This window comes from Tenrec ecaudatus, chromosome 1, assembly GCF_050624435.1.
Source record: "Tenrec ecaudatus isolate mTenEca1 chromosome 1, mTenEca1.hap1, whole genome shotgun sequence".
Lineage (NCBI taxonomy): Eukaryota > Metazoa > Chordata > Mammalia > Afrosoricida > Tenrecidae > Tenrec > Tenrec ecaudatus.
The window spans coordinates 103,357,520-103,380,859 of NC_134530.1; the positions used below are offsets into that span (position 1 = coordinate 103,357,520).

Below are 23,340 nucleotides of genomic sequence, written 5' to 3' on the forward strand. Positions count from 1 at the left end.
GAGTTTATGAAGCATTAGGCTTCCAGCAGGCAGCTCAGGAAGAGCTTCTGCGGCTAGCAGTCGCAGGGGTTGGCTTCGTTTGTGGTTAGTTGATTGAGAGTGACAGTTGAAACCGTTGTTGTTGTTGTTATTTCTGTTCATTTTGTGGAATTCTATCCTCTATGAAACAATGAATCATTGTGTAAGCTCCTAGGATTTCCTAAACAACAAAACAAAAATCTTTTAGTTTCGAGGTCTTGCCCACTGGCATCTGCAACATGTGCCATATTTGTCGCCCTTCTTTGCTCAACTACTGCGCCAGGCATTGGTGTTCCATTTCATTATTACGATGAATTTTAACAAATTGAATCTCAGCACCCAGGAGACAGATGGATGCTTTGCATATGTTCTGGGGCAAAGCAAGTCACACCAACAAAATGAAATTGCTGCTATTTTCCCTTGCTAGAGAAATGTTGCATCGTTTTCACCTGTTCAGGGGCATAGGAATGGCCAACTCTGTACAGTCTATGTTCTGTTTGGGTAAAGAGATGCTTTCCTTCCTTCCTCAGAGAAGAAATTACCATATACATTGATATAGTTAGTATACAAGAGTTCTACTGAGCAATTTGGAGATGGAGTTGAGAAACTACATAGAAAAACTTCACTTGGGAGTTCCCTCTTATTAGAATAGAGTTAGTGTACGGATGTACCTAGATTCACCAGGTACTTTCTCCTCTCCCTACAAAGATAAACCTGAGGGAAGCTGAAAACCAGGACCCCTGTGTGCGACAAAGACCAGCGTGGTGTGCCCAGTTTGAGTTGTTCGTCTGAGTCCACCTTCAGCGTCGAGGGCAGTCTTGCTCACCAGCACTTTGTCTTCCTTTGACCATGGTTCTAAACCAAATTTTGCACCTGATCCAAACTACATTTTTCAACTGACCCTTTTCAGCTACCCTGATATAGCGCACCCAGGAGTGCTTTGCGGTCTAGGCAGAGCTGTCTGCTGTCTTTGGGAAATGCTTGCAATGAAACAAATAACAACACAGCTTTGCTCACCACGGTTTCCAGTGAGGTCAGAGAAGAATGCACACTCTTTACCTAAAGACGCCAAAGTCCAACCTGGAAATAGTCTTGATCTGTATAGAATCCTGCCAGTTAAATGTCGGCATGCCTCTGCTAGACTGCCTAGAGCTCCAATTTTACGGATTTGGAGCATCTCCCTCCCCAGGCCCCGCCTCCCCCTTCGTTTTCCTAGTCCATCTGAAAGCATAGTGGTAGCTGTCTCCCTCTCTTGGATTTGTGCTGCCCTTTCCCTGGGGTACAAAGGGTTTCTGTGAATCAATTTAAATTGGCCAGAAGAAATAGCCAGCAGCCTGCTTATGTTCAAATCCTCTACCCTAATCACCAGTATGGAAAACCCATTGAAAAGACCTCCACCTAATCTAACATCCATTGCATTAAAGATGAAACTGCCGAATTGAAAAGATCTCAGCCAATTAGAATTGAACACACAGCTCAATAGTGTGTCTGGCTGTTATATTCACAAAGACTGCCTTTGACAAAGAAAGCACTCCTTTATGTCAGGCTGTTAAGGGTCAGAAAATAACCCAAACTAGAAACAGAACTAAAAACTTCTTATTTGTCCAGTACCGACACCGGTTAAAGTGATTTACAGAGACTCCTATCCCAATATCTAATTACTCAGAATACAATATTTGTATACATCAGAGCCTCTCTAATTCACAGTGACAGGGAGCTGGAGTTAGAAAATTAGTGAGTAAGTGAGCAAAAACAATAAAAACCAAGGCTCCTGTGCATGATATATACTTCGTTCATTCCTTCTGACAAGTGTAGTATGGTGTGAATTATTTATAGTAAGTGTACTATAGTGCATTCTGTAAAAGTAATGCAGTCATACAGTCATGAGCTTCTACTGTTTTCAGCCAATAAAAAATAACTGAAGGATGGGGGTGGAGGAGAAGCAGGAGAAAGAAGAGTAAATTCATTAAATGTTTTGGTAATTTTCACCCTAAATTTGTTAACTCCAAAGACTCTTTTATATTGAATTATAACTTACTTGGAGTTTAGTTACCCAGTTTAGTGAACCTAGTTTAAGTTTAGTGCGCTAGAATAGCTTCAGGGTTGGGAGAGGAAGGATGAACAGAAATAGATGTTATTTCAAGATTAACCACTACATCCATGTATGACCCGGTGCTTACTAATTATCTTTCTTCATGTCCACAACACCCTGTCTGGTAAAAATAATTAAAATAATAACAACAGAAGGACCTCTCACGTTGGTAGGGAAAATACCATGCAAGAGTATGTTTTCATGAGCCACGCTAACCATGCAAGCAGCTATGCACCTTAAAATGAAGAGTAGAAAACAACTTACAGACATGAAACACCTATTACATGTTATATGGAGTCTCTCACTTGTGCAAATGGTAAATACACTCAGCTACTAACCAGAAGGTCAGAGGTTCAAGTCCACCCAGAACTTCCTCAGAACAAGTCCTGGCAAGATTTACTGAAAACCCAGATATTAAAAATTTGGGGGAGCCCAGTTCTACTCTGACGCACAGGGATCACAATGAATCAGAAATAACTCAACAGTGACTACTTTATTTTTTAATGACATAGATGTCTATGTGCATGTGTGTGCACATGTTTAAGTTGCAAGTGCATGTTTTGAACACATATTCTACAATCAGACAATACCACATTCTAACTTTTTAAATTAAGTGGCCTTAGAAAAGTTATTTAGCATTGATCAGCCTTTATAATCATTTTTTCAAAGAATGAAATTAATAGCTACTTTGCAATCATCTTACATGGGTTCAAAATAAAATGGGAAATGCCTACCTCATAACAGATTTCCACTAAAAAAGGTGGTAGTTACAATAATTAAATGCAGAGAGTGCAGAAATGAGGGTAAACTTTGGTCAAGTTCAACATTCCTCCAAGTGCCATGTTCTTTCTTAATTTACAACATGCTTTCGTGTCCAGAAAGAAATACTATATGTTGGTAGGATGTGCACAGATATACGCCCTCTAGTGGATGGATTATTTCCCTGCCAAAGTTTATTGGACAAAGCTACTATATATAAAAAGCATGTGTTGTTTTATTATATTGCTATGTATATTTATGGCCTAAGTAATACCATTAGATTTAAAAGCTCAGGACTGAAACAAGATTAAGTAGTTTTCAAAAATCACTGATCAAAATATGGTGGAAACAATTTAATCCGTTATTCTAATATAGGTGGTCGTACATACATATCTAAACAATATTTTAAAACTTTAGCACAAAAATCACAAGCCTCTTTACTTCATAAGATTTCCCCTATAGATGACGAAGAGGTTCAAATAAAATGTGCGGTCATGTTTTAACCCTTCACACCAACTGACTATTTGCACTTCTCATGAACAAGTGGAACTAAACAAACCAAAGGTGACCCAACATCTTTTATTGTTGTTGTTTTTATCAGTGTGTCTTCCTTTGTTGTGCCTCTGATTTACTCTTCCACATTGTGTGATTCCTGGCGACTCGGTCACTCAAAGCAGGCCATCTGACACGATGCTTGTCTACTTTCCACTCCCCACACCTCTTCATATGTCCATTAATTCAAAAATTCTGCTTTATTTTACTTCATAGGTTCATTTTTTAACATCACAATTCACCTTTCTCTCCTTTATTTTTCCAAGCACTGTCTTAGTTCAGGTTGGCACCATCCTTTTCATCATGTTTTTAATAGCTTCATAATTGCCTTTTTTAGCCTGAAGAAGCTTGGAAATCCATTTTTTAACTGTAGTCCATAAAATATGTTTAAAGTGGAGGTAAGACCTCTCACTCCCTAGCTTAGAGTCCTTCCTTGACAGGGAAAGTCCCGGCTTGCTTGGTTGATGCACAAAGGTCCCTATGCCCTGTGTACTCCCCCACCTCTTCTACCTTCTATCACTCGTCTCATCGGTGAGCACCCGAGGGCAAACAAGGTCACCTTTACCGTTTCCCAGCACGCACCAGTTCAGAAGGTGCCAGGCATGCTCTGAATACTTCATACTGTATTACTTGTTGAATCTTCTCATAACCTATGAGGTATCATAGACAACCCAATTGCATATTATAATATTATAAAGCTGCATAAGTCTCATGATATATACCATGTGATTTTGTGTTTCCAAGCTGTGATAACAATTTCGTTTAGAAGATTTAATACCAGACTAGTTCCAAGGAAGTGTCGATGAAAGATTCCCAATATCCAACATTGCCAAACTGGTACACAGCTCCATTTCCCTGATGCTAGACATCATCCTCTGCTCCGGTCCCTGGACCGTGTCTCACAGAACTCATGATGCATTAAGAAATGCCTCAGAGAGGTGTGGGTTGGGTGCTGCTGTTCAGACACTTGTCAGGAAGATCCTCTTTATCCACAAGATTGTGGAAGCTTCTGGAACCAGGTCAGGTAATAACACAACTTAAGCCCCAAGAACAGCAAGTCAAACATAGAGTCCAGAGCCCAGGCCAGAAATGTCTGAAAGGCAAAGCAGGCCTGCTTTATTTGGGAAGCAGAGGTCACCAAGGAGAACACTTTACTGGAAGTGTGGTTTTTGTCTCCAGGCAGATCATCTCCTCAAGGAAACAAAGGGTAATGACTTGAGTCACACTCTTGGGAAGTGCAGAATACATCTCACCTTAATTCTCTCCACTAGCATAACAGAGAACTCTCCCCCAATGGGATCATAACCACATACATAGTCCCTGAATATATAATACATCACAAAAGGGATTAGGGCTAGAAGGGCCCCATTTAGTAATTGACTACAATCCTCCAGCCTGTCTTGCACGGTCCTCTCTGACACTAGACCATACTCCACTTTCACCACCCTACTCTGCTCTTCAAATTTTTTTCATTTCTAGCAAGCCTTTCAGCTACACATTAGCCACTCCTCCAGGAAGCTTTCCTAATAGCCCAGTCGTATGTTCCTCATGCTTTATTGTATCCCACGGACATGTATGCCTCTGCGTTTACAATTACATATTGAAAAACTCTTCTATCAAATTTTAAATGTCTTGCAAGGAGTATTTAGGCTATTAGTCTTTCAAACTTCGAATGTAATTATTGACTGACTCCTAATAGATGTGGAATATGCGTTTGTTGGGGTAAGACAGAGAGTGTGCAGGGGGTGCAGTCATGTTCTATGTGTCACTAAACAGCATCTAGTGAATGGAAATACAGTGGAGCTTCTCAAGAATACTAATTACCACGAGTCTGCTCTATCTGTAGCTCCCTCTAAAAATATCAGAGATTTAGTTTTAACCAGAGCCCTAATAGTCAAATGAATGAGAAGAACTTTCTGAAGAATGTTCTGCAACTCTTCTTTCTATGTACCTACGATTTCTTTCCCCTGGTTGACACATCCCACTTTGCTTAATTAAGTTTCAGCTTAAAAGGTAGCTCTTTAAGGAAACCTTCCATGAATATTCCAAATGGTCATTAAATATCAGTGGTATGAATAATCACAATAGCTTCTATTTATTTTTCCTGGAATTTGTCTAAACTATATTTGAGTGAACATTTATGTAACTATTTAATGCTTTCCCCATCAAATGACATTGTTCATCACAAAAATGGTATTTTAGGTTGAGTTCTCCACAGAAGCAAAATTAGTGATGTTTATATATGTATAACATCATATCTATCTATATCATATCATTACCTATCTATCTATCTATCTATCTATCTATCTATCTATCTATCTATCTATCTATGGAGATTTATACTAAGGAAATGACACACACCATTACAGAGGTAGGAAAGTTTCAAGTCCATGAAGCAGATGTCGGGAACTAAAGAACCTATGATCATGCAGGTCAGAAAGCAGGGTTGTGTCTGCAGAGGTGAATGAATCCAAGGTTGGCTGATAAAATGGCAAGTTTTCAGTGACTTCCAAGATGGACAGGCAATATGGCTAGTCATTGACTCCAATTGGAAAAACAAAAACAAAACAAAACAAAAAACAGGGGTCAGTTCACTAGCCAGATAGAGATCTAGATCCGGCAAAATGCAAGCAAACATTACACTGTATCTCCTTACATTGGAAGCTGGTCACATTCTTGAAGACATTTCCTTTCAATTGATTGCTCATAGAAGATATCATTGTGGTGATAATAAATTTATATTAAATTATTGTGTGTTAGCTACCAATCCATTGAGAATTCTGGCCCAGCAAAATTTACATAAAACTCTAATACAAGTATAGACCATTTTAATTTCAATACTCTGGTATTCATTCATCCAACAAAAATTCAGTTCTGAGCTAATGTATGATTGATACTTTGCTAGAAACTGAGTAAGGAAGCAAACCACACAATAGTCTCTGCTCTTAAGAGGTTTCTCTTTCTTGGGGCAGAGAAAGAGCATATGGGCAAAACCTACAACTATAGGACAATGACAAAGAATCAAGGAATGTAACGTCAAGTAAAAATGTCCAAGGATACTATTTAAAATTTAGTAGTCATATAAAGGCTCTCTAGCAAGATGCAATTTGAGCTGTATGCTCAAGAAATATTTGTGGAGAGAAACCGAAAAGTAAAGCAAAAGGAGAAGGTCTTGCTTTATATTAACTTTACCCAAAATATCTTCTCTTTGTCCCCCAAGGTAAGAGAAAATTTCTTTTAAAATGTCTTCAAAGGTAAATGTCTTTGTTAATGCTCCAGAACATACCTAATGAATTAGGGGAGGTGATGAGGACTCTACGGGGGGGACTGGCCAGTTCAGAAGGCTCTAGTGATCATCTGTGGTATGGACTGAATTCCCTAGAAAGATGTTTGTTAATTTTGTAACTTTGTATCATGTAATAGAACCCATAATAAAGGCTCTGGGCACTGCTTATCAACACGATATGTCCCACTTTTAAGAAGCTATTCACTGGCTAAATAAAGAAATGCACAGCAGCAGCAAGGACACTGTGCTAGGCTCAGTTGCCAGGAAAACAAAAAGAATGGCCTTTATATACGAAGGAACTTATATTAACAAGCCATCCAAGCCAAGTCCAACTCAAGTCCTTAAGTCTGATGCTACCTGGGGCCTTCTTTCGACCCATGTAGCTGCAGGTTTATGGCCCAGAAAGATGAAGCAGGAGCAGGGAGATCACAGGCTTGGTGGGGCAGAGTTGTGTGGATCTAAGGTTGGTGGAAATATGGCAGGATACAGACAGCTCTCACAATTAGGTGTCCCAAATGGGCCCCTCCTGGAGGGAGACACAGTGTTTCAGCAAGGATGTAGGTGAAGGTCAAGAGAGGGGGTAAAGGGGTTCCCATTGACTCTCTTATAAAAGGGTCTACCTCCCAGGTGGCATCATCAGGCTGTAACCTGATACACAGCTTGGAATCCAACTCTCCACAAGAGCAACTTGACATAAAGTCTGACTATCACAGATTACCCTTTGTCAACTTGACTCCTTTACATAACTCTGTAACTGTATATGTGGCAGTTACTAAATCTCCTGTCAACTCGCGTGAAGAGGTGGAGTCTAGCCTGCAATCAGATCACAGCTTGATGTGTACATTGATGTGTTCAGCTTGATGTGCACTCCTCATTTGGAGGTTTACCTGAGATAAATAGCTCACTGGAGGCCAGACCCAGTTTCTCTGCCTTCCCTTTCTTGCTGTTGAGACATCCAGAGAGCTGGAAGAGACATGTAGAGATCCATGCCAGTGCTGAGATGCTTCCACTGCCACTGGATCATAGAACCTTCTACCCGCTGGCCTGTGATCTCCCTGCATTTGGCATCATTGCATGTGCTATGTGAGTCTCAAGAATTCATGGGACTTATGAGTTATTATTGAACTCATGGACTTGATCTGGACTGGGCTGGGATGTTTAATTGCTTCTTGATACATACACACAACCACCGTATGTATGTATTCTCTCTTATACATACACCATATATATTCGTGAATAAGCCTAGTTTTTCAGCACATCTTTAATGCAGTTTTTGTAGTAAAATTAGGTGCCTCAGCTGATATTCAGGTTGGCTTATACTCATATATGTACAGTAAATCTCTGGATTTGTTTCTCTTATCTACCCAGACTAGCACAATATATAATCAACCAAATAATTACAATAATAAAATACTGTTTGTGTCTAACAAGATACAACTAAAATGTATACAACTTAATATACACCAGCCCCATCTAAATCTTAACTCCATAAATGAACAAAACAAAAATATTCTATACCTCTCAATTGCAGCTTTGTGAACATCTACATTTCAATCCAATGATTACATCACCATCTTCCTCTGTCCATGCTTTTCTCTCCCCCTATTCTGGGTGTTCAATTTCTGAACTGCCCATTTCTATCCATCCATGACTCTGAAGAGACAAACATAGTCCGTAATGTGGAGAATCATCATTCCACTTTGAACATTGTCTGCTTCCACACACAACATCAAATCTAGAGCAGGCCATCCATCAAGACAGGAGGCTTATGTATCAGCTTGTCGGATCAAATATCTTCCTCTTCGTCCAGTCTAGCTCAGGTCAGCTTAATCATAGCCATTCCAAGTTAGGTCAGTGATTACCATAGTGAACTAGGGAGTCCCCCATAAACTCTCCCCACTTCAGACCACTGGCCCCTTCACAGATTCTTACATAGGCTCAAGGTCCAGGTCAGATCAGTTAGCCTGCTCTCTAGTTCCTGTGAATCAGGGCCACAGATGTCAGTGGCCAGACTCAACCCATCTCTCTATTGCTGAGCTCCCACCCCCGCTTCCATTCAAGTGGATCCAAGTGGTCACCTAGTGTCCATTTAAGACACCACCACCACCCGCCACCCCCTACCCCCACCCCACGCAGGCTCCCTTTAGCGTTCACTCCAAGAAGGGAGAATTCTGTCACAGGCACAGATTTTTCCATCCTAGCTGCATCAATAGGCAAACTGCTTGATCGAGATTCAAAAATCCAATCGGTTTTTTTTTGCAGTCTCCCAATAGCTATAGTTAAATGGTTTTATTAAATGCAAATGTCTGGTCCCCCAGAATTTAGGGAGGACTTTTCTAAGTCTTCTTACTTTTGGAAGGCAATTATGCTCACCAGAAGACCACCAACGTGGCCTTTTGACCCTTGGCTTCAAACGAAAGCCTGTCCTGTCTGGCAACTCAAAACTTCTCCCTTTATCAAGTTGAATTGTAAAGGTTAAAGTGGATTTACAAGTTCTTTCTAATCTTCATTATCAGTATTCATTTTTATCACATTATGTCTATAATATCAGCTAGAAGAGACCAGTCAATATAAACCAAGTACAATCAGCTAACCATATAAAGCAACCCTTTTTCAAACATTCAAATTCATCCCTTTCTTAGCTAGACTATCATATGCAATATGGCCTCAAGTCCTGCTGACAGGACCACACCAGGGCCTGCCCTTTATCAGTGTTTTCGTGTAAGTAACCTTGGCACTTGCCTCTTGGAAGTTCAAAAGTGACATTTCTCCCCTGAGCTGCAATTTAAGATCCATTACATTCCTTTGAGCCATTTCAGGTATGAATAACCAAAATGGTTTCTAAGAATCAAAAGTTTCACTCTCCAGGTCTTTCCAGAAACCAAGGGAGGAAACCCATGGTTATATTTTCTCTTGAGCTACACACCAGAGAAGGAAAGCCAAGTCCCCTCAATCGCCATGAAATGGTGGTCAGATAAGCCTTCACTCTCCTTCTTCATGATTTTTCTTTCTGGATTACACTCCTGTTACCAAATTGAGCTAGGCTGGACTTTCTGGAGAAATGAAACCAAATGGCACTCATATATATGTAAGAAGGAATTTTATACAAAAAGACTCCTCAGCCCAGCCCCCTCATGTCCATACATCCAATGTTGGCTGAGGTTTTCAGACTCAAGTAGCTGCAGGCTAGTGATGCACAGGGTGATGCTGCACAGATCCAAGGTTGATGGAAATGTGCCAGGGTTCAGTGTCTCTCATGGCCAGATGGCCCACATGCGGCTGCCCCTTGAAGCAGACGCAGAGTTCTAGCACAGATGGAGGCAAATGGTAATAAATATGGAGGGGTCCCTGGTATCTCTGTTATTAGCAAGGCCACACTGCCCAGGAGGTATCATCAGACTGTAACCTAACTGACAGACAGGACACCTTTCCACAAATGCAAATCAACATAAAATGTAACTACCGTAAGCCACAGTGAAATACATGTTTTCTGGGTTGTTGTTGTGTGCGATAGTTAAAAGGAAAAGCATGTTCTGGCCAGTACAAGCTACAGCCTTTCCTCTCATAAGTAGCGAAGGAAAGTGTTGCGAGAGATTCAGATGCTAGGCTAAGTTTAGATTCTGGCTTCCTAGTGACACAGCTGCCAGCCTTCGAGCTACTTCCAAAGGGAGAAGTTACACTCAAACAGCAGATAAGAAAGGAGGTAAGGCTGCTTCTCAACAAAATACTGAAGGGGAAAAATAGAACCCTACAGGGTGGAAATCTTTAAGTGGCTATGAATAAGTCAAGTGAATAAAGCACCCATTGATGGAGGGGAAATGAAAGGAAATGACATGGGAAGAGTCAAGGGACTTGTCCTGCAGCGTGGGAAGCTTTATTAACTTTAGTAAGAAATGGGATGAATAGGCAAACATTGATGGGACTGAAACAAAGGTCTTACTAGCATCTATTGGAGGTTAGGTAGATCAATAGGAGTCTCTGCAGGTCCCCACGTTAAAGGGCCATGAGCAGGTCCACTCTATGTATCTGAGTGTGGAGAGAGGCAAACACTGGAAAACAAAAATATGACCATGAGAAACTTGACCAGGAACTGCCTGGAGCAGTGTCACTGCAGTTTAATCCAGATAAAGATGGAGACAGGTCTGTCCCTGGGAGACTTCTCTGGAGCTCCTTGAGAAGGGGACCCAAGACAGGGTGATTGCAAATCCTGCCAGTGAATTCTTAGCTGGGACCCGCATATGGGGAGACAGTATTTGATGGCATTAAAACTCTGAAGAAAGAAAAACATTTAAATAGGCTTCATGTGAAGTGGTTGAGTCTCCTTTACAGACTTTACATACAGGGCCAGTAGGTCTGACTAGGTTCGAGTTCTCCCCCCTATTCTGTTACTTTGTAAAACAGAGGGCAGCTAAGTCAGCCTCCAGCCCACGTTTGCTTGCGCCTGGTGAGTGGGTCCCTGGGGGAACAGAAGCTGGCGTGCTGGTTCAGACACCTATACCTGAGGTGTGCGGTTCCTGGAGCGGATTGTACCTCGGCTCTTGGCATCACATGCTGAAAAAAATTCATGCCGAAGCACATTTGGTAATCCAGGTGAGTTTTTATGAAGGAATGGAAAAGTTTCAAGTTTTACAGTCTCAGAAGGGTATGCATTATTCCAGAAGCCCCACCGGGGTTCACAACGGGGAAGAACAACCACATGGACAGGAACACCCACAGATGCAGAACTGGGGCCTGCCCCGGGACCTGAGAGGTCAAGAGGGTGAGAGGGCAAGAGATAATGGCCGCCTGTGCTCCCTGCCTTTACTCTGTCCCATCCCCTGGCTGGGCGAGGGGTGGTTGAAGGTATTGTCTGACCCCATTGGCTGAGTTAGGCTCACTGGGGTGATGTCATGAGCCTGCCCTAGTTTGGGAACCCAGATGTATCTCCCACCTGGGTAGGGGTTTGTATATGAGCAGATTCAGTTCTGGGTATCTCCCGTTGGTGTCTAATGGTTGCCTGACTTCTTTCCAACCTCCTCCTTGGGGGCCTTTGTAGGCATGGGAGGCACAACCCCCATCTCTAATCTAAGTACCCAACAGTCTTGTTTAAGGTTTTAACTGAAAGTTAAAGCAAAAGCCTGTGAGTTCCACCAAGACTTGTGTAGATTTCCACACCATAGCTAACATTTGAAGTCTTAGGCCTAAATCGCAATCCAGAGGATGGTGACTTCTTAACTTGTGAGCTATAAAGGATTTATGGGAAGTTAGGAACAGAGATCGAAGTACTGCATGATTAGCTGGTGTCCGACTGAACATACGTGAAACAGGAACGTTTATAAGCTAAATAACTTAGCTTGTATTTGTCTTGGGTGGAATTGTGCCCCCATGCAAAATACATGTCAACTTGGTAGGCCATAGTTGAAGTATTCAGTGATTTTACTCCATTTTGTGATGTGTTGTAAATTCTAATGACAGACTGTGTTTAATGAGACAGGATTAGGTTATGTGAAAGAGGATTACCTTTTGTTTTATATTTAACGAGACAGATTAGGATGGGGTGAATCTCCTTGTTGAAGTTACCGTCCTTACTACAGTCTCAGCCCTGGTCAAGAATAAGGGGAATGTCCCGGGCTGTTACCTATAGCACATCTATGGCATAAGGACCAAAGAGAGAGAGAGACCTCAATACCACTAGGATAGAAGAGCCTGAGCAGAGGGCATCCTTTGGACCTTGGGTCCCTATAAACCTTCTAGACCTCGAGGAAGATGGATACCAAAACATATGAGACTGTCCAGGTAACATTGGACATGCCGAATTTTAAATAAGCCAGGTCCTTCCTCCACAACTGATATCTAGAGAAAGGCTCCCTGGATTCTGGTGGAAGTTGTCAAGGATTTCATTTTGCTTGAATTCCCAATTAATGCTCATGCGAAATCAAACTATGAATTTTATCTGTAAAGGGTTGAAGAGCATGGATGTTACTTTTAAGACAGATGAGCCTAACCCAAGCCAAGATATTTTCAATTAACTCCTACACATGTGAGCGCTGGACAATGATTAGGGCAGACTGCAGAAGAACTGATGCATTTCATTGGAGGGCTAGAGAAGGCTATTGAAGTCCTGTGGGCTGCCAGGACTGTATAAGAAAGTGCAGCCAAATGCTCCTTGAAAAAAGGATGGCATGACTTGTTTCATGAACTTTAGACATGTTATCAGGAAAAAGCCATCCTTAGAGAGAAAAACAAACAAACAACATGCTTGGAGGAGGGCAGGGTCAGCAAAAAGACGAAGGTCCTAGAGAAGATGGACTGACACCTTAGTTTCAGCAATGGCCTCAAACGTGACAGCCAAGGTCAGGATGGTGCGTGTACTAGCTGTGCTCTGCGTCACTATCCCTGTGAGTCTGAACAACAACAACAACAGCCAGCCTTCCACACGGTCAGAGAAGGCATTTCTGTTGGTAAAAAGCCAGCTACTCGAGGTATTTCTGTAATAGCAGCACTAGATAACTAGAACAGTAAATGAAGGGACTTCAAAAAATTCATGGGCATTTTAAATGATCTTTTAATTGCCTTTTTATATGAACTGTTTAAGCCGCCTCACATAATAGTCTTGTGGCAAAAGCATTCATGTGTATGGATTTTTTTTCCCTCAAGGTGAGAGACTTTAGGAATTTTAATTTGGGTTTGGTGAATATCAGACAAAAATAATTTTCCTGCTTTGTAATGTTTTGTCATGACGCATATTTAAGCAATAGAAGGGTGAACATAAGAGGCTGCCTTCTGATCCCACTTTTCAAGACTCTGGAATGTGAAAGTGAGCTTTTACCATAATGGGAAGGGAGATTTTACACACACACACACACACACACACACACACACACACACACACAATCCAGAAAAGGGTTTCTATAGTAGTCGAAATGGGAAAATCCTATCCAAGTCTAGATAGGTGCCAAACTTGTGGTTCCGATGTTCAGCTGGAGACTTCTGTTGATTCACATCCCTATGGGTCTCTTGAAGCCATGAGGAGCAGGGTGGTCACACGTTGGTGGCTGCAGAAATGGATGACTCCAAGTTCAGCAAGTCACATTGTGCCTGCGAAGGCAAACACATTCAAGATGTTCAAGATGGTCAAATCATGTGACAGGTCTCTGATGGTCTCCAGAATTGACAGGCAACATGGAAGCCTCAAATGCAAAGAACTGGGGGCCCAGGAGTCAAATGTAGAAGCCATATCCCGCCAAAAGTAGGCAAGCTTTTTTAGTGTCCACTAATACAAGAATTAGATTCCACCCCCTAAGAAACGTTCTTTCAATTGTATCAGGACTGTGGCCTAAATAAAGGAGGCATATCCCACCTCACCTTAACCTTACGTCTGATTGGTTGCTCACAGCATACCCCATTATGGAGTTAATTACACTTTGTTAGGACACGTCATGGGGATTACAAGGCTTCAGCTGCCAAACCACAGAGAACACTTGGCCAGCCAAGTTGACATAAAACCTAACCACCACAAACACTCTCAGACAATACTTTGTTATAAGCCATACGTTTTCATGGTTTAATTTTTGAGGTCGACTGTGAAGGCTCTTATCATAGTCTGTCTTCGTCTGGAAACTCTACTGCAGTGTGTTCACCACTGATGACCCTACTGGTATTTCAAACACCAGCGCTGCGGCTTCAAGCATTTAGTCAAGCTGTAAGGTGCCACGCTGGTGATCAGTGGTGGGAAAAACGAAGTTAAGTAAAAATTTCTTTGACTTCTGAAATAGATACCGACACTGCATGTTCTCCACCAAGTTTTGTACCCAAGGAGGTTCAAGGACCATCAAGTCAGGAGCCTGTCTTAGTACAAGTGTCATTTGTCATTAAGCTCCACATCTAATGTCATTCCTGGTCAATCGTCATTGAGGGTGAGAATTCATTGCTTTTAAGATGAAATGGTGCAGGATATAGAGACAACTGTATAGGGAAAAATGATTAAAATATTTTCTTGAATAATTATGAAATCTCTGCACATGACCAAGATGCTGAGATTAAACTTTGTAGACACCCCAGAACTCACAATCTTCATTGAAACCTTATGCTTTAAAATCAATAACTATTCATAAAGTAGGAAACAACGAAGTCTTCAGGGGAAAATATACCAAATATAGAGAGTAGTGGAACACAGGAAGAAGACAAATCAAAAGAAAAACATGGGATTTAGGCAATACAGTCAGAGATGGAACCGGGAGAGCAAGGAATGAAAAGGACTTCAAGCTGGCGGAGAGCTGACTGCCAGAACGCCCGTGGACTTCAACGAATGATACAATTAAAGTGCAAATCATTATTATAGCTGCGTTAGGCTAATAACATAACAACCTGTATTTGGGAAAATACTTGGACGTATGTAGTAAATATGCAGGTACAGGAAAACATTTCTCTCAATTAGTGGAAGTTTGATTATCTCTGGACATGCCCCATTAGTGTGCCTGGTTATCTGAGCTTATCCATTATCAGGAGTTTGGCTTAACAAGTTAATTTAACAAGCTCATCAATATATTTTTCTGCTTAACTCCTTGTGGCTTCATATCAGGAAACCAGGCCCAGCGCATACAATTGGGAGCTTGTCAGAGCAGTTTGAGGGAACGTGAATATCTCCTATGTGGGCGCCTCAGCCCACAGTTACAGGAGGTGGAAAACCAGGCTGAGTTGCCTTCCAGATCCGAGGGACCTCTTGGCATTTCCCTGGCACCCTCACGCTCATCATCAGCCAGATCCCATGCACTCATTGGGCTCTTGATGAAAAGCATCCCAGAGAAAACTGCCAGCCAATTGTGCCACGGCGCTGACGGAAACGGACAACTGCTCAGAGCAAGCAGAGCCAAGAGAGCGGTTGCAATGAAAGGAACCATGCAGGGTGTGGTCGCTGACTCGCATGAGTGTTCAGGGTTCAGGACACAGTTGGCCGCTTGCCTAGGGAAAGCCTGAAGCCCTTTCGACTGTTAGCTAAAACCAGGTGGACAGAAGGCCAAGACAGCCGGGTAGGCAGGCTCTATGCTTTAAGCTTTGCTGGGCTTGGGTCAGTGCTAAGGGTCTGGGTTGCTTTCTTTCTCGGAGGGACTTTTTCCATGGAAAACCAGAGAGAAGCAAACACAAAACAACTGGTCTCCAATATCGAAAGGCTGAAGTGAGTGAAGGATCGGATGGAGAATCACTCAGGTTTTATCCGAGGGGGCCTTAGGCAGAGCGGAGGGCATCAGACAGAGCCTCTAAGCAGTGGATCTGGCAGTGGGAGAGACGCAGGTGTGTTTCGATTCCAGAAGACCCTGTGTTGCTCTGCTGAGCCCAGTGATCACCGGGCGAAGAAAGGGATGCTCAGCGGAAAGGGGCGCCAGATGTAAGCAAGGCCCATCCTCATCGATGCTCTCACAGACTGGGTGAGGTAAGGAATAATGGCCCCCACAGGCGTTTATGGGGAAGTAAGATCACACATGAAACGGAGGCTGCTCCTGCGACTCCTTGTGGGTTGCAACTCATAGTGACCTAAAGGAGAGGTCGAATCCTCCTCTAGGGTGTGGAGACTCAGCTATCTTTACAAAAGCAGACTGTCAAGTATTTCTCCCTCAGAGCAGTGGTTGGGTTTGTACTGCCAACCCGAGTGCTAATCACTGTGTCCCTAGGGAGAATCTTAACGGATTTTAGAAAGACTCTCCTGGATGATCTAGGGAGGCCCAATGGAATCATGAAGATTCTAGTCACTGGAAGACAGAAACAGAAGAAGAAGCTAGAGCACTGGTTCTCAAGCTTCCTAGTACAGTTCCTCAGTTGTGGTGACCCCCAACCATAAAATTATTTTCATTGCTACTTCATAACTCTGTAATTTTGCTAATTTTATGAATCATAATGCAAATACTAGTTATACAGGGTGTATTTTTAATGTTACAAATTAAACATGATTAAAGCATAGTGATTAATCACAAAAACAATATGTATCATATGTTATGAAATATTTATTTCTAATTACAAATAAGTGAAAATTTGTCTTGAAGCATGATGTAGCGTGGGTAACAGTCTTCATGCCTGGTACTCATATGTGGGCATGTCTGCATGTGGGCGGACCCGCCTGGAGAGGGATAGAAGAGTGGTGTCTTGGTTCCTAAGATCATCTGAAATATGTGTTTTCCGATGGTCTTAGGCGACCCTGTGAAAGGATCATTCAACTCCCCAAAGGGGTCATGACCCACAGGTTGAGAACCGCTGAGCTGGAGCGGTGTGCTGGGAGAAGGACTAAGCCACTGTTGCTGGCTTGAAGGTGAACGAAGAGAGGTACAGGTCAAGGAATGCCAGACAAGGACAAGGAAATCGATGATTCCAGACGGAACACCGTCCTGTCAACACCTTTGTATTAGCTCAGTGCCACCCACGGTGGACTTCAGACCTGTGAGGAAATAGAAATCACCGAATCTGTTATGATTAGTAAGAGTGGTAACTGAAAATTAAGACACTGCGTACTTAGAAAATGCATGTGAGGTTTCAGAATGAGTTTCCAAGTTCATTTACATTCATAGAGTCAGTAGTAAAAGGGTAGGAAGAAGGCAGGGATAAGACCCAAAAGAAGCACTTAGGTGATAGCACCATTAGCTATATGATACGCATGGCCTCAGAGAATCTTTTTAACAATCATCTATCTTTCTGAGGATATATGATTAGTTCTGCCATCAAGTTGATGTGACTCACAGTGGCCCTATGGGACAGGCTCAAAATTCCCTGTGAGTTCCAAAACTTGGATTCTTTATGTGAGTAGAAAGCAGATGGCTTCAAACTGCTGACCTCGCAGTTAGTAGCCCAACATGGAACCACTATGCTACCATGGCTCCTATCGATCGATGAGGATTATTTTTTAAAGTAAAATCAACTACGTTCTTCACCTCATTAAAATCCTTTTGTGGCTTCACATATTGCCAACTCTAAAATTCAAATTCCTATTCAAAACATGTAAAGTTTTACATAATTTTAAACTAGAGATATGCCAGTCATGAATAGAAATCTATAAATGATAAGGGGATGGAAGCTAGCTGTAAACTCTGGATTTATGTTTTCCTAAAAAATTCTACCAATTGTAATTCCCATTTTTTTTCTTCTTTCCTGGAATCTATATTTTGGATGTTACATTTAGAAGGATTTCAGATACTAGTGTTCTTGCTGGGGGTCTTGACATGGTTCTGATTCATGTAACAACTCAATAGGGCAGAATTTTCTCTGCAGGGATCTTTCCAGAAGCCGAGCACCATATTGTTCTCACTTGGAGTCAAAGGGTGAGTTTGAAGTGCCAACCTTTTCATTACACTTGATCATTTATTCCTTTGTTCCACTGGTGCTCCTAATCCCACCTCTAGGTTTTGCCTGCGCTGTTAATCTAAATTCTGTTTTGAAGGAAGGAGGTGATAAGCAAGTTATCGCCTAACTTATGCTCTAAATTAGCAAGGTAGATTCTGAACCAATGTTAACTTATGGGTCTTTCCTATTGGGTGAGCACTTAGGCGTTTTCAACTTCTAAGTTTTGCCATGTTGAAAATGCGTGTTGTTACAGCTCACAAGTCTCTTGGCAGGTCTCTAGGTTGACTTTATCTTTCTCTTACATAAATTAACTTCAGCCAATTCCTTTGGTAGTGTTAGCATGAAGTCGCAACAACATTCAGCTAGCTTGTAGATCACCGTTATATTCAAATGTTTGAAATGTCACAATACTAAAGCCCTCCTGTAATTAATAAACTCCAAAATGTCAATGAAGTTATAGAAGACTGATTGATCAGACAGATAGCAATCGAGGGCGGACATTTCTGGTCAGCTCTGGCTTTGGGGGTTCTTCATCCTAGAGAATGTGCAAAGAAAGGGTGGGAAGGCTTTCATGCTTCTTGGAAGACTTAACCGGGAAGTGACATCACTTCTTACATTCTCCTTTTGAGAATTAGTCACAAAGCCACAAGAAGGAATGAAGAAATGCTGTCCCTGGATGGACTGCCATTCCCAGAAGCACAATTGCCCCGAGAAAGGGCAGTCACAAATACCCGGCGATGGCTTGAAGCATTCAGCCACACAATTATATTTTAAGGGCCTTCCAGCCCAGCCCTGCCTCTCACAATTCTCTGCGATTTTTCATAAGGTTTTCAGTGACGAAGCCCTCAGAACTGGACAACCTACCCCATTTTTCAGTTCTTTATCTGACAGTGTTCCCCTACTAGTCAGAAGGTTTTCAGCAGTGAATTCCTCGCAAGTAGACAGTCTGCTTCTTTTTGCAGTGTAGAAATTTGTTTTCCTCGGTGACCCTTCTGATATTTAATTTAGGGGTATACTCCCTTGGGTCACCAGTTGCCATGAAGTCAATCCCTCTTTTTTGTCAAGTGCCACATGTCTCAGTAGAATTGTTCTCTATAGGGTTTTCGGCGGCCAATTTTTCAATAATAGAGGGCCTGGTCATTCTTCTGAAACACCTCTATTTATACGCAGAAAAAAAACCCTTTCTCTTAACAGTTGTGTGCTATTTACATCTCCTAGAGATTCCTATGCTCCCAAACCACATAAAAGGTATTCTTTGAGGAAGTCAGTTTCCATGTACCTCCTCCTGGTAGCCTAGTGGGTTATGAGTTATGCTACTAGCCACAGAGCAGCAGTTTGGCATCACCAGCCGTTCTGCAGGACAAAGATGATGATGCTTTCTGCTCCTGTCAAGATTTACTGCCTCGGAAACACACACTGCTATTTTTCCTATTGGATAGTTATGAGTTGGAATCAAGTCCATGGCAGTGAATTACTCCTTATTTATCCATGATCACATTATGTGACATATTACATTCATGATAATAGTATATAATCTATTATCTGACTATTGAGGGTATTGAAAACATACATCTGACAGTTATGAATGCCAAGCTGTGAGGCAAGTACAATGGTAGTAATGCTTGTAAAGGTTATGTGTCAACTTGACTTTGCCATGGTTCTCAGTGCTTTGACAAGTTGGGAGTAACGTGCTAATGTAGTCATCATCCATTTGTATCAGATGAAGTCATCCTCCAAGCTGGTATAACACTGATTTCTACGTAATGGCCTGGCCTTTAGAGCCTAACTATGGCAAGAAATGCATAGTTGATATAATTATTTGGTTAACATACCTCTTCCTCATTGACTGTAAGCTTCTTGAGGGCAGAACTACTGTTGCTATATTCATTGCTTTCTCACTTCCCAACAAAACACATCACATAGTGCCCAGCACATACCAGTTTTAATGTATGAGTTTGCACAAATGAATGAAAGAATAAAAGTAAAGCTGGTCCTCATTATTTTCAATTATTATGTCTCATGGATAGTCATTTAGTAAATATCAAGCAAGCCTAGTTTGACCTCATTGAGGTTTTTTTTTGCACTAAGTATTTTAAGTAAATAGAGGAACTCACAACAAAGTTATCTGTTAGTAATGAGGATTAATTATACTAAGTTCCAATGGAAGTAAATTATCTCTTAAGGTACTTCCTATGTTATAAGCTATCTTTAGTCATTTTTTAAAAAAATAGATAGTGTGCTGAATAAAAGAAATAAAAATTAAGACCCTTTTCCTTTTTGTCTTTCCACAAAGGACATGATGTGATTGTCACCCTCCTGAGACATTGCAAGGCACCCAGGATGAATTGCCCTGTAATGAGCGTTCTCAGCCAGGAGGAGGTACCCTTTCTCACTCTGTTTTCATTGTTAGTGTAATTTTATGCCTAATGGTAAACCAATGCTCTGCTATCACCGTTTGCTCGGTGGAGACCAGAATGCAAGGAAACCTCCACTGAGTTCTTTTCTAATTCACAAATCTTCAATTTTCGCTGCTCATGACCAGGAAGGACTGGGATGCTGAGAGCAATCATTACTCTCTTCCGGCCCCAGAATGCTCATATCCAAGCACAAATTAAATCTATGGGATTCTCCTAGACACTGACTTAAAGAAAATCTTCTTACACACTTTGCTGTACAACTTCACCATCCACACGAAAGACCTGTCCTTTACGCTATAGTTTTACTTGGTTTTCTTTAAGCATTGTTTTGCTTTATAAAGGCTGAACTTTGAAATATTCATAAGTCATTGCTACTCTTAACGCTATCATTTCATTGTATTTCTAGATGGTTCCCATGTGTCTGTTCTAGCTCCCTTAGGAAAGATTGAAAGTATGACAAAAGGTAATTCTACAGAGGGGGCAATTGTTAAAAATAGCAATACTCAGAATAACTATCACCTCAGATATGGCAACTTTCTATTATATTTCACATATTACAAGTGTTGGATGTATTTTTTCTAGCATAAACATGCTTATCATTGGACCTTTCCGTAATTAACCTTACCTGCTGTGTTATTTTGTGTATGCCCTCACAGTTAATGGGGTGTAATGACAGTGAGAATTTCACATGATGATTAAAGAAATATTTTATTTCTGTAGCATTTCTAGATATTTTATTGTATTATAAAATGTAGATCATAAATATCACTATTCATTTGAGAAAAGTTGAGACTAGTTTTGCCTAGAACACATATTTGAAACATTAAGTAATACTTCAAGAGATTACAAATAGATGATAATTATAAACTTTTGAGTGAATATTGCAAAAAAATGGTTTGGTCAGGAAGGTAAAAACCATAATTCAACAGTAATTTATATTTAACTATTTTCAATTTAAAGTCTTTTAAAATTATTTTTTGGCTTTGGATATCTACTCTGAATAATTCATAAGTTTATGTCCTGTCATTTGATTTTCATGTCTTTAAGGTTACTTTCTGATTATTTGGTTAAGTACATTATGTTAGGTTGAAGGAATTGACCAGTTGTAAGTATGTGGTAAAGTTCAGGCTAGCTGTCATGGGGCAAATTGATTATTCATAGGTGGGGCATAAAACTTTATCTCCTAATAATCAAAGTCAGGTAATGGAGAAAGAGAGCACACTTTTAATGGATGGGGTTTTAGTATCACCATATAGTTAATTAAAATGGGGAAACTAAGTGTTTCTAGGGAATTTTTTTGTTAAGTAAAATGTCCACGAGTATGCACATGAGTATGCATGTGCATGAGTGTGTACGCATCTGCATTATGTATTCATTTTAATAACCAACACCCATTCCTGCTTACAGAGAAAGCAGATGTTTTCCTTCTCAGGGTTGGGCTGCCCTCACATTTCCATCTCCAGTGCTCAGAAATTGAGTTCCATGAGGTTATTGGCTCAGGTAACCTAAGAAAATATGAGTCCACTTTAGTTCAATGAGCCCAAAATGGTATGTGTTTACTGATTTATTTTAGATATTGTAGGTTCTTTTGGAAAAGTATACACAGGACGGTGCAGAAATAAAATGGTGGCTATAGAAGCTAAGCCAGAAAATAGGGTAATTCAGCTTCCAGGTGGGTTTGCAACCTCTGAGACATACCTAAAAGTAGCCTCTTGTCTTGATCCACATACTAACTGAGAATTCCCACCGCTGCTCTTCCCAGTTATCGAGCCAACACCTACTGCTCCATGTCAGATGGGGACGTGTTTTACTGGGAGACGTCGATTCTCTGCCGACTCAATCATCCCTGTGTAATTCAGTGTGTGGGTTCTTGCTTGAATGACCCCAGTCAGTTTGCCATTGTCACGCAGTACATCTCAGGAGGTTCTCTAGTCTCCTTTCTTCATGAGCAGAAGAGGTATGTATTCTCTCTTGTGATTGTCCCTTGTTTTGCCTTTGGAGTTAACCTTGAGCCTCCTTAGAGGTTTACAGCTGATATGAATCTTTGCTGCCTGAAATTTCTGAGTGTTACAAAGTGGGGCAGTTTAAAGATGGTTAAGAGTTGCATTTTGAATATAGTTAATACATTATGCCCAGTAATTGTGTTTTAATTAACATAGCTGCTTCTTTGCTTTCTTACCAAGAATTCAGTTGAGGGTAACAAATCCCAAGGAATTTAAGTTGGTAACTGGTGTTCATAATAATCAGGCTAAATTTCACATGCCAATAAAGCAGATATATGTAATCTTAGAATAAAATCAATTCCAGGGGTTGCAGCACATACTAATTTTTTTAAGAAAAGAGGCACTTTCATAAGTCGTCTTTGAATTCACTTCCTAGATTTATGCATACAATAATGAAAATGCAGTTTCATTCTGTCAGTTATTAAAGTAGATTCCATTTTTATGCAACTATAAAAGAATTAAGTATAACATTACAAATAATATATAATCAAGTGGACTGTTTTAAACATAGGGATCGATATCTAAGTAGATCTGTAATTAAAGATTATCTGATGTAGGAAAGCTATTTTCCAGATTTGTTGAATTTATAGACTAATTTTCAACAAAGCGTGTGCACATACACACACACAACACTCTGAAATGAAAACACAGATACCATTCAATTTCTTTTAGAAACATGGTATTAGCTTTGACCATTTTGTCCTCATTAAATCTATTTTTATGTTCTAGGATTCTTGACTTGCAGTCTAAATTAATTATTGCCGTCAATGTTGCCAAAGGTATGGAGTACCTTCACAACCTGACACAGCCAATTATACACTGGGACCTGAACAGGTAGTCTGTTTTCCTTAATAAACTTACAATTGTGCAACCGGCTAGAAACCTTTGTCAGATTTCAGTGGGGATGCA

General features: G+C 40.9%; 1 protein-coding gene across 1 annotated transcript in view; it reads left to right on the plus strand.

The window, feature by feature from the left end:
* TNNI3K (TNNI3 interacting kinase) overlaps window positions 1-23,340 on the plus strand; it is a 305,113-nt gene that overhangs the window by 141,793 nt on the left and 139,980 nt on the right. The window contains 7 exon segments of the mRNA XM_075537291.1: window positions 20,305-20,340; window positions 20,343-20,390; window positions 20,835-20,891; window positions 21,836-21,928; window positions 22,011-22,071; window positions 22,191-22,385; window positions 23,161-23,265. Coding sequence (XP_075393406.1) covers window positions 20,305-20,340; window positions 20,343-20,390; window positions 20,835-20,891; window positions 21,836-21,928; window positions 22,011-22,071; window positions 22,191-22,385; window positions 23,161-23,265 — 595 coding nt within the window.